Below are 12,359 nucleotides of genomic sequence, written 5' to 3'. Positions count from 1 at the left end.
TCCCAACCTAAATCTTCAATAAGCCAGGTCATTTCTAGGTGTCAGACACAAGCATCAAAATCAGGTTGAGCCTACACTAATCTCATCTCAAAAATCCTGACACCTGATCACTCCTCTTCTAGTTTAGATGGAGGAAAGAAAGAAAGCGATATGAAAGAAAGTGCTTCGACTAAAGACTTCTTTGTTTAGATAATCCCATTTCTACTAAACTCTTAACCTCTGAATCTTGTTCTCCAATGGTTCACTATCCTCAGTCTGACTCACCGGCTCTATTCCTTTGTCATTCTTTTTTCACCTCTATGCCTTCTAATCATATCAAATGCCTTCAAATATATATCTAGTCTACCATTATTTGACCTCCTCGGATCCTTTTTTGGATGAGTCAGAACAGCATTCTATAATGGCATCAGATCTACATGAAACAGTATTATCTAGAAAGGCAGGACTATAACGAAAATGTGCACAGGTAGTTATTCTAACAGGCTTTCACTATGGAGCAAAAATGTTCATTAATAATATCGCATGGAAGAGATTAGAGATGTTAAAACACAAAATTAAATTACCTTTATTTACAGTTATGTGGCTTTCCTTAACTCCCAACTAATTCAAGTAGTTGGGTCATAGCTACATTATTAACACTATATTTCATTTAAAACATACCCACAGAAAACTTTCTATTCTATTCTATTCTGTAGGTTTCCTGAAGCAATAATAAAAGACCATATTAATTCAGAAAATAGTGTACAATTTAGGAAGACTGCTAAATTTATAGCTAAGTTTATAAAATATAAAGCATAATATTTACCAGCCATGTTTTTATAGATTGACACACTGAAGTATCACTAAAACATCTCTGAAGTCTACAAGGGGGTACCCCAAAAAATCAGAAAATAGCTCCGTTAGGTGGAGCTTCCATAGAACGTATTTTTACCTCCTAGGTAAGCACTGAGCAACTCTGAATTAGTGTACCCAGTGGTGTTGCCTGGGAAGGTTCTCTCTGGTCATAGTGATTGTTTTTGTAAAAGCAGTGTCACTCAAACTTCGTTTTTTATGATGGCCAATTTAAGAGAATAGTGTGCGGCTGTGAAATTTTGTTTCTTGCTAGGGAAAAATGCTGTAGAAACTGTCGTAATGATGAACACAGCTTACAAGGACAGCGCTATGGGGAAAACTCCAGTGTACGAGTAGTTTTCTCGTTTCATAAAGGGTGAAATGTCAATTAATAACAAACCTCATTCTGGACATCTGTCAAGTTCCCTAACAGATGAAAATCTCAATCCATGGTGCATTTGGAGTTCATGCCACCAGGTCAGCCTGTTAATCAAGCTTTCTATTTAGAGGTTCTAAAATGATTGTGTAACAGTGTGTGACAAAAAAAGGCCTGGTTTATGGCAGACAGGAGACTGGTTTTGCCACCATAACAATGCACCTGCTCACAGTCATCTCAGTGGGCCAATTTTTGGCAAAAAATCAGCATACCTCTTTTACCTCAGGCACGTTATTCACCTGACCTCACTCTGTGGAACTTTTTTTTTGTTTGTTTCTGAAAATGAAGAGGGGCCTGAAAGGACAGCAATTTGATGACACAGAAGAGGTGAAGAAGAAGAAAAAAAACGAGGATGGTGCTGTCAGCCATCCCAACAGTTGAGTTTGAAAAATGGTTCCGAGATTAGAATCGCAGACTTGACAAACTTATTAAGTATAATGGAGAGTACTCTGAAGGTGATAAGGTTGTTTTGTAAAGATATTAAATACATAGCTTTGGAAAAAATTCTGGTTTGAGGGGGATACACTCTTGTAGTTTCTTCAATGACACACTAGGTTAATTGTAAAGTTTAATCAATGGTATTCCAAACAATTAATGAAAAACACACTTGATCACCTTGATAGAAATTAATATAGTTAAGATTACCCATGTAGTAACTCAGAATAAAAGAGTACTGAAAAAATATTGCTCATTTAAAACTTAAATTAATTGGATGTTTTATAACTCTAAATTCAATGTAATGAGTTTATACAAATCTTTTAAAATAATTAATGATAGTCACCAAAAACCAAACTTTTGACATAAAACATGATACATATTTGTAAACTAACTTTATAACTTATTTATCAATTATAAATTATACTTTAACTGCTATTTGTAATAGATAAACTTTAATAGTAACTATCAAAGACTATATAATCAAATTTGTATATCATAAACTCCCTAATTTGACCAAATTTCATCTGATATTTTAAAATATGAATTTATAAACTTATCATAAAATTCATATGACAATGTAAAATACCTAGAACAAAGTTACTTTGGAAAAGTACAACTAACTTGGAGGACTAACACTGTCTGATTTGTTTCAATACTTATTATTAAGCTACAGTAATTAAGAAGATACAGCACTACATAAAAGAAGAGAAAAGATTAATGAAGCAAAATAGAGAACCCAGAATAGGTGGACACTAACACACACAACTGGTTTTCAACAACAATGCAAAGGCAATTGAGTGGATAAATGACCTCTTTTACAAAATGGTGGTAGGACAGTTAAATATCTATTTGTAAAAAATAAATCTCAATCTAAACTTTTCTCTACACTGAAAACTTAATTCAAAGACAATAACTACTAGAATGGTTTATCAGAGCTATGGAGGGGCGGCATGTGGAAGAATAAGGGGATTGGGGAAGAAAACAATTAATGCAGGACGGGGAGGGAACACTAGAATTGGTTATGATGATGTATAAACAGCTCTTTTTTTTAAAATCATTTTATTGGGGGCTCCTAAACTCTTATCACAATTCATACATCCATTGTGTCAAGCACATTTGTACATTTGTTGCCATCATCGTTCTCAAAACATTTGCTTTCTACTTGAGCCCTTGCTATCAGCTCCTCATTTTTCCCTTCCCACAGCTCTTTTTATCAAAGCAATTTAACCATGAAAGTGTATGACATTTGAATACTATATTAAGAAAACTACTAAAAAAAAAACAGAAAAAAAACAAACTTGACCAATGATTACCATGAGTGAAGGAGAAAGATTTGTTGCTTAGGAAGCACTGAGTTTATGTTAATGGTAGTAGAAAAATTTGGAAAAGGATATCAATAATGTTGTACACCGAGGTAAGCTCAAAAAGTACAATGGGCATAGGGGATAAGCTACTTAATGCATAAATCCTGGGTCAAGGTTTAGGCACTTTGGCAGGGATCTGACACACTCAGGGATGGATATGGCAGCCAACTGAAAAGGAAGGGAAAGGAGAGGGGGAAGGGAAAAAAGGGGGGGGGGAAACTAGAGTGATGAGGAACAAGACACTAATACACCCACAGGGAGGGTATTGTTTTGACTCCACAGCAAAGGAGAGAGGAATCAGACTCCTCCCAGAGGGCCAAGCCTTGAGGGCAATACACTAGCATGGAGCAGCAAACTAACAGAGAGGATGACGGGGCCAGACCCAAGCCAAGCTATATTGACCTGCTCCCCAGAAGGCAGTAATACAGAGAACAGCACTGAAGATATGGCCCAGAGAGAGAGGCAGGTCTAACTAGAACACACAGGAATGAACTAAGAGGGAGAAGGGGAGAGAGAGAACCTCATCATGGTCCCACAAAGCCCCGAGGATGACATCCCTGTTCAGAAGCAGTCAATGCACAGAGAGGGCCGGCCCCTCCACGAGACAAGACATTCCTTCACTGATCCATAGTGCTATAGGGGACAGCACTGGAGACACCGTGCAAAAAGTGTGCTAGTCTGTCCCATGCACAGCGTAGTGAAATGCAAAAGGAGTGCGACAGGGCAGCAGGGGAATCAAAGTAACCAAATCCCCAAGGAATCCTGAAAATAGACTTCTGACTTGGGGGACAGGCTTGGCACCTCATCCAACCCTATGTCTATCTATGTAAGACAGCCAGGATAAACAATCCTGAGGAGAAAACAATGGGACAGGTAGGGTTTTGGGGGGGATATGGGAAAGAAGGGGGCAGGCAGGGGGAGTGGGGAGCCAACAAACTCAGAGATAAGGGAACAAGAGATCAAAGATTTATGGCATGGAGGTTGTATAATGGCTGGTTGGGTTTAATCAAGTTCAATGTATCTGAGAGGAATTACTGAGAGCCAAATGGAGGGTGAGCATGATAGTGGAATAAAAGGAAGGTGAAAGGAAATAGAGTAAATAAATAGGAGGCAAAAGCTATTTATAGAAGTATAGCTATAGGCATGCATATATGTAAATATATTAACTTATAATAAAAGGGATAGAGGCCAGTGTGTATATACTTATATGTTATGGATTAAGATAGAAGATGGACTCTGGGTCTCTACTCAAGGTCTCCCTTAAGACAAGAACACTTTGTTCTGATAACCTGATGCTCTTTGATACTCACCTTCCTGACATGATCACTGAATACTAAATGGGTACTGAATACAAAATGGGTACATAAACAAACCTGGTGAAGAGAGCAAACAGTACCCGGCTATCAAAAGATATAGCGTCTGGGGTCTTAAAGGTTTGAGGTTAAATAAGCAGCCATCTAGCAGGGAAGCAAATAAGCCCACATGAAAGAAGCACACCAGCCTGTGAGATCATGATGTGTAGACAGGATTAGGTATCAGGTATCAAAAGACCCAAAACAAACAACTATATCGATGCGAATGAGAGGTGTTGGAGTGGAGACCCAAAGCCCATCTGTAGACAATTGGACATCCCCCACAAAAGGGTTATAAGGAAGGGATGATTCAACCAAGGTTTAGTATAGCACCGACAAATCACATGTCATTCCTCTAGTTCTTGAATGCTCTCTCCTCCCCACTACCATGACCTTCTTCTACCTTACAAATCTGGCTAAAACAGAGAACACACCTTGGTACAGAGAAGAACTCTTGACACATAGAATTCAGGACAGATAAACCCCTCAGGAACAGTAGTGAGAGTAGCGATATCATGAGAGTAGGGGGATGGCTAGGAAGGGGAAAGGGAGAACTCGTCACAAGGTTGGCTATATAGCCCCCACCCCAAAGGGGATGAATAACAGAAATGTGGATGAAGGGAGACAACAGACAGTGTAAGATGCGAAATAATAATAACAATATATAATTGATGAAGGATTCACAAGGTTGGATGGTGGGGGAGAGAGGAGAAAAAGGGGGAGCTTATGCTAGGGGCTCAAGTAGAAAATGTTTTGGAAATGATGATGGAAACATATGTACAAATATGCTTGATACAATTGATGTATGGAATGTAATAAGAGCTGTAAGGGTCCTCAATAAAATTACTTAAAAAAATAATAATGTACAATACAAAGAATATAATCAATGGCACTGAATTATACTGTAGAAGTTGTAGAATTGGAGAATGTTTTGTTGTGTATATTTTTGTCACAATTAGAAAAATAATTACATGAATCACAATGTGTACAAAGAAGAAAATGTTCTATAATTGATTGTGATGATGATTATACAACTTGATTGGACTTGATGGAATTACTGAATTATAAGACATGTTGATGAAGTACTAATAAAACTATTTTATAAAATGAACTATATGCTCCAAATTTAAAAATAAAGACTGTATGGCTTCTGGAATAAAACATGGGATGAAACTTTTTTGATTTTGAGTAAGGCAAAAAAAATCATGACATTAAAAGTATGATCTGTGTGATCATGAGGTGGCATTGAAAATAGGTATCAGAAATTCAAAACAAACAATCAAATTGATGTGAAGGAGTGTAGACAAAGTGGAGATCCAAAACCCACCTGTGAGATCATTGGACCGTCCCTCACAGAAGGACTACACAGAAGGGATGACATATCCAGAGTGAGATATAGCACTGAAGAAATACATAACTATCCTCTAGTTTTTAATATTTACTTTGTTTTACTTCATTAATCTTGTTACACCTGCATGTTAAGTTTTATAATTAAGTTCATTTGATGCATGGAAGCCAAGATAGGTAACCCTTCAGAAACAATAATGGGAGTAATGATTCCCTAAGGGTATGGGAAAAGGGGGGAAAAGGGAGCTGATAGCAATGATGACTATATAACCCCACTCAAGGGGAAAGAATAACAAAATTGTAAGGGAATTTATATACTGGATGGTGTAAGATACAGCAAAATAATAACAATGATAATAATAACAATAATATAATAATGGTTCCTGGGGGGCAAGATGGGAGAGGGAGGGCATAAAGGGGAGCTGATATCAAAGAGTTCAAGAAGAAAATGTTTTGAAACTGATGGTGGCAGCAATTGTACAAATATGCTTGATATAATTGAATTATGGATTGTTATCATATCTAAAAGAGCTCCCCCAAAAATGATTAATTAAAAAAAAGAAAGAAAACCTATGATTCACAAAATATTAATTAATTTCATTGAAATTAAGACTATTGCCCTCCTAAAGACACTATTAAGCACATAGGAAAGCCCACACTGAGAAAAATATTTATAAAGCGTATATCTGAGGATTTTTATTCAGAATATGTAAATAAGAAAATAACCCAATTGTTTAAATAAGCAAAAAGTATAAGCATACACAACACACGCATGCACACACAATATAGAGGTGACAGACAGCACATGAGAAGATGCTCAACCTCATTAGTCATTAAGGAAGTACAAATTAAAGCTACAGTGAAGTATACTAAACATTTATTGTTTCTCCTAGGTATTTTTAATTCAGACTCATAGAGCAGAACTGTTTAATTGAATTTCCTAGGTTGTAATTGTTCCAAGAGCATATGGCCAGGTCTTTTCTCCTACAGAGTAACTAGTGGTTTCAAATCACCAACATTTAGGTTAATAAGTGAGTGATGGAACATTTTGCCACCAGGGTTCCTTATGCAACTATTCAAAGTGATTACATGTGGGGCTGCTAACAACAACGAGGTTAGCAGTTCAAAAACCGTCAGCCACTCCTTGGAAGAAAGATGGGCTAAAATAATAAACTGACTATACTAAGTGCTGGTATGAATTTAGAGAAACTGGGACTCTCTTACATTGTATGTAGAAATGTAAAATTATACACCCACTTTGAAATATAGTTCAACCTCTTAAAAAGATAAACATATGCCTATAATATAGTTTAGCTATTCCGTTCTAGGTAATTACTGAATAAGCTATAATACATAAATGAAATTATATATGTATATAAACAAATACTGGCACACAATTGTTCATAGCAGTTTCATTTGTAGAAACCAAAACCTGGAAACAACTTAATGTACATCACTAATTGAATAAATAGATAAACCATGGTAAACTGTACAATGGGCTACTACTCAGCAAAACAAAGGGATGGCCTATTGGTACATACACATAACATGAGTAAATCTCAAAAATGATGCTAAGTAAAAGAATTCAGCAAAAATTAATATAATATTAATATATTATATATTATTCAATATTATATTCATCAATATGATATTATTCCATTCATATGAAGATCTGGGACAGAAAGTGACAGAAAGTACCTGGAAATGAAGGAAAAACAATGGGAAATCTAGAGGAATTCAAAAGGGCATGAGGAATTTTTTAGGGGGATAGAAGTGTATCCTTTCCCTTTTTTTATATGTGGTTATACTGGAGTCTTTGTTCCTTCTTTATTTCTGTATTGTCTTGATTGCAGGTTTCACTGTATTGGTTTCTTGGTGGTGGTGTGCTGTGTGGTACTCTCGGGTACCTCTGCTGTCCATCTAGTTAAATTTTTTTTGTAATACTGCTCATTTTTATGGATTCCTTTAGTTTGTCTGGAAATACCCTTATTTCCCTCATATTTGAGGGATAACTTTACTGCATAAGGGATTCTTGGTTAACAGGTTTTTTTCTTTCAAAATTTTATATGTGTCACCCCATTGCTGTCTTCTTACCTGCATAGCTTCTCCTCAGAAGTCTGAGCTTATCCTTATCAGTTTTCCTTTGTAAGAACTGTTTTGCCCTCTTGCTACCCTCATGATTCTCTCCTTTTCCTGCTAGTTGGAGAGTATGAGAATGACATACTATAATGTTTTTCTTTGGGGACTATCCTATTTTGGATTTTCTTCACTTCTTGAATAGTTATTTCCTCCTCTTTTGTAATATTGGTGAAATTTTTCCCCATGATTTCTCATTCTATTTTCTCTGTAGATTTTGTTTGTTTCTTCTTGATCTGGGATCCTGATGAGACAAAGATTGTTTCTCTTCATAGTTTCCCACATTCTCAGAATTTTTAAGATTCCTTTGCTGGTTTGTTGCTCACTTGGCTCAGCTATTAGAGTCAGAGTGATTGTCTTTAAGCTCGCTTATTTGATTTTCCTTTTCTTCGATTTTATTCCTCAGATTTTTTAATATGTTTCCTAATTCTACTATCTCATTGATTATCTTCTGGGGTTCCTTTTGTTTTAAGTATTTTAATTTCTCAACTTCTTCCATTCTCATGAATGTTCCCCACATCTTTTGAAAGGACCTAATATAATTCTGAATTCTGTTTCTGGTAGTTCCAGGTCTCTTTCTCAGAGTACTCCATTGGATTTGGTTAATTTTGGGTTGTTTGTGTTTGTTTTTCTTGATTTTGGGGGACTTAATGTGGCTGTTTTCTCAGCAACATGGTACAGCTATTAATGGCATGTAAACTTCTGGGTCTTGGAGAGGTAGTTGACTCTGTCTAGTGATGTGGAAACCACCAGCCATTTATGGGAGAAAGATGGGGTTCTCAACTCTCAAAAAAGAGTTACAGTTTCAGAAATCCACCAGGCAAGTTCTTCCTATAGGGTCGCTGTGAATCAGCATCAACTCAATGACAGTGACTGAGTGATGTGGGAGGAGTTTAATTTGAGCAGGAAAACATACAGTGGTGAAGTAGAGAAAGAGAAAAGATATAGTTAAAGGAAGAAAGTGGAGGAAGAAGGCAGAGAATAAAACAAAAATAATGATAGAAATAATAAATAGCTGTCAGGATAAGCTCAAAGATTTGTACAAGTAATAGTAAAAGGTATTTTAAGAGGGGCAATAAAACTAATAGTTTTCATGGAAATATACTTCATAAGGAAAACGTGGTAAAGTAGAAAGAGATAATGGGTACATGTGTAGGGAAAAGAAATTAGACAAAAGACTTGCATGTGGCTTAGGTGTGAGTGCTGACGTTTTGTTGCTATAGGAGTGTGAATGTGGGCACGTCTATGCTCTTAGAGAAAAAAGACAGAAGTCCTTGTTTGTGTGAGTATGCTGGAATCTCCAGACCTGCCTGTTTTTGCCATGGGGAATATGTATTCCCAGGAGGAAGGAGTCACACCAGAAGAGGACACCAGAAGAACTGGGAGAAATTAGAAAAATAATAAAGGTATTAAAATAGAACAAAAGAACAAAAACCAAAAAGAAAATAAACAATAAACCCATCTTGTGGGTGGGGATTCCTACTCCTTTGGTAGTTTTATTATGTGCCCGTGTGCGCTACATTGGGGGAGGTGGGGCATGTGGCCGGAGAGGGCACCAGAGAATAAAGCAGGAAAGGAAGAGGAAGGGGAAAATAGTGAAAAGTGCAACTTGAGTACTAAATGTGTCTGCACTAAGCTGCCCATGTGATATGCTATTCACCAGAGACCACTGAGGTAGGAGGCTGAGCTGGCTGGGTAGCCTCAGGGACTAGGAAAAATTGGTTGTGCTGGAGAGGAGTGGGGCTCACAGAAGTGGCTCATGCTGCTGGTCAATGGTAATGGGGTATTTGTCAGCAGATGTTGCTGCTCTTCCACTTTAATAAACTTGGAATTACTTAACTTTTAAATTGAATTTCTGCCAGGAAGTACAGGACAACGTTTCTGGTGGAACTTCTCCAGTAGTTGCTGAGATTTTCCCGTGATTGTTATCTAACAGCCATATCTGGATGTGTATCTTGATTGTTTCATGCGTGTGTGTGATAAAATTTCTCAAACTGTGCACTTTAAGTATTATAGTTTCTTTCATGTCAATTAGGCTTCATAAAACTGTTTTAAAATAATAAAGAATTTCAAAAGCCAATGTAAGCTAAGGCAAATACCTACAATGAAGTGTCTTATTAGCTGAATGACTTACCTTCAAATACTGGATCTGGTTTACGTGTGTCCAAAGTCTCCAAAATTTGTTTGAGACATACTTCACTATTTTCTGAAACGAAAAGTATAACAGTTATGAAATGGCAATATATCAATCTTAATAATCATTAAATAATATTGGTGAGGTAGCAACAGGTAGGAGAAAATTAACTGGATAAAAATCAATTAACTTAAGAGTTTTATCCAAAATCTTTTCCTTCAAAACAGAATTTAAATTTCACTATATTAATTCAGTTGTCTTAAATACTCCTATTTACACCTATGTTTTATAAATTTGATGCTAGGTGGAGGTTGCCTCTTAAGAAAATATTTCCAGGAGAATAGCAATATGAATTTTCACTTGCTCATAGTATGCCTATGTTCTCATTATGGTTCTAAAATCTAGTCAATCTGAAATGTACACATATACAACAGATGTTCCAAGCACACAGGCATAACTTAGACTTAATTCAGCTCAACATATAATGTTCTTTCAACAAAGATTTACCATCAATAGATGCTTGTCTCAGGATCTCCTGGAATGTCTGGCTGCGTAATGGAATTCCAGTGCTCAAGAGATCGCTCAGTTCGCTTACAGGCATCTTACCATTTCTGATTTTGTCAACATTTTCAATATCTTTAAATAACTCTGTAAGTACATGAAAGATAAATAATGAAGTTGGGACAGAGTCTTTTCTAAGGCTTAACATGGACAGCATGCAGAAAATAGGTATATGATTGAATGCTAAATTTAAAAGCTTTTAAACATATCAACAGGCTTTGTTTGTATAAGTTAATTAAACAGTAATTTAAAATTAAGATACAGTTCATTCTCCCCACCACCACCACTGCCCAACAAAACTAAACCACCATCAGATTGACTCCAACTCATGGTGACCCTATCTAGACCTGTACAGGAGCAGATGGCAGCTAGTGGGATTGAACTGCTGGCCTTACATTTGCAGTTCAGTGCTACCTGACAGTGCTACCAGGCTCTTTTTGTATATACCTTAGAGACCTAAAAATAACAAAAACAGACATACATGCAACTATCATCATGTTTCTTTATTCATAATAGCAATTAAATGGAAACACCTAACAAGGCCATCGACAGATGAGTGCACAAGCAAACTGTAGTACATACATGTGAAATAGTAGGAAATCCTAAAAAGCAATGATGAGTTTGCTAAATATATTTTAACATGGATAAACCTGAAAGGCATAATGCTAAGTGAAATAAGTCAAGCATACAAGGACAAATATTGTATGATTCTTCTTTTATATGAAGACAGGAAGAGAGAGATCAATGTTCATTAGTGGTTACTAGGAAAGAGGATGGAAACGTATCTTTATACTGTAGAAATTACTATATTCTTAGGCAAACAATGTTTTCCATGTTTTTTGATAACCACTCCCTCCCCCATGAGATATTTTCATAAACACCAACATGCCAATTGTTTTACATGTTGCTATAAAAAACAATCAGCATAGTGTGCTTACAAAATTACCTGGGTGAGTAGGGGTGGCTAGCAAACAAACAGAAGGTGCACATTACTGGCATAAAAATATGGAACTTACTTAGAGTGAAGGGAAAAGTGGTTCTAAATGTACATGCATGAATAAAAACAACTGACTAGGTACAGTTGTGTATATAGTTGAGAATAAACATAAGTATTTATTTTAAAAGCCTACTGCCATCAAGTTGATACCAGCCTTTAGCAAGCCCATAGGACATAGTAGAACTGCTTTTAAGGATTTCCAAGACTGCAAATATTTATGGAAGCAGACAGCCTTGTTTTTCTCTCATGGAGCAGTTGGTAGGTTTTGAACCACAGACCTTTCAACTAGTAGCCCAACTGTTAACCCACTGTGCCACCAAAACTCCTTAGAACTATCTATAACTCACCACCATAGTGCATTCCTACACATAGGAATCCTATAAGACAGAGCAGAATTACACCTGCGGGTTTGCAAGGCTTTAAATCTTTATGGGAGCAGAGGCCTCTTCCTGCAGAGCAGTTGGTGGCTTTGCACCATTTTGTGGCTAGCAGACCAACACATAATCCACTATGCCATGAGGGCTCTTAGAAGTATCTATTTCTCACTGCCATTGAGTCAATTCTGACTCATAGCAACCCTTAAAGGCAGGGTATAACTGCCCTTGTGAGTTTCTGAGAGTGGAACACTGTATAGGAATAGAAAGCCCCATTTTTCTCCTGTGAAGTGGCTGGTGGTCTGGTGGCTAGGAATGCATAACCCAGCATGCCAGCATGGATCCTAGAAGTATCTCTAGTCCGCTGGACTAATGGCCTTAGATTTTAT

The 12,359-nt window shown here is 36.7% G+C and overlaps 1 protein-coding gene across 1 annotated transcript in view; it reads right to left on the bottom strand.

Annotated features, from left to right (window-relative positions):
• Positions 1–12,359, bottom strand: part of EFCAB13 (EF-hand calcium binding domain 13) — a 140,387-nt gene that overhangs the window by 12,779 nt on the left and 115,249 nt on the right. Inside the window, exons 26-28 of the mRNA XM_075559676.1 lie at positions 10,546–10,686; positions 10,039–10,110; positions 7,863–7,964 (exon numbers count right to left, since the gene is read on the bottom strand). Of these exons, the coding sequence (XP_075415791.1) occupies positions 7,863–7,964; positions 10,039–10,110; positions 10,546–10,686 (315 nt within the window). The remainder of the gene's footprint in view (positions 1–7,862; positions 7,965–10,038; positions 10,111–10,545; positions 10,687–12,359) is intronic.

This window comes from Tenrec ecaudatus, chromosome 10 (genome assembly GCF_050624435.1).
Source record: "Tenrec ecaudatus isolate mTenEca1 chromosome 10, mTenEca1.hap1, whole genome shotgun sequence".
In the NCBI taxonomy this organism is placed as follows: domain Eukaryota; kingdom Metazoa; phylum Chordata; class Mammalia; order Afrosoricida; family Tenrecidae; genus Tenrec; species Tenrec ecaudatus.
The sequence above is the reverse complement of the archived record's forward strand: the minus strand, read 5'-3'. Positions and strand labels throughout refer to the sequence as shown.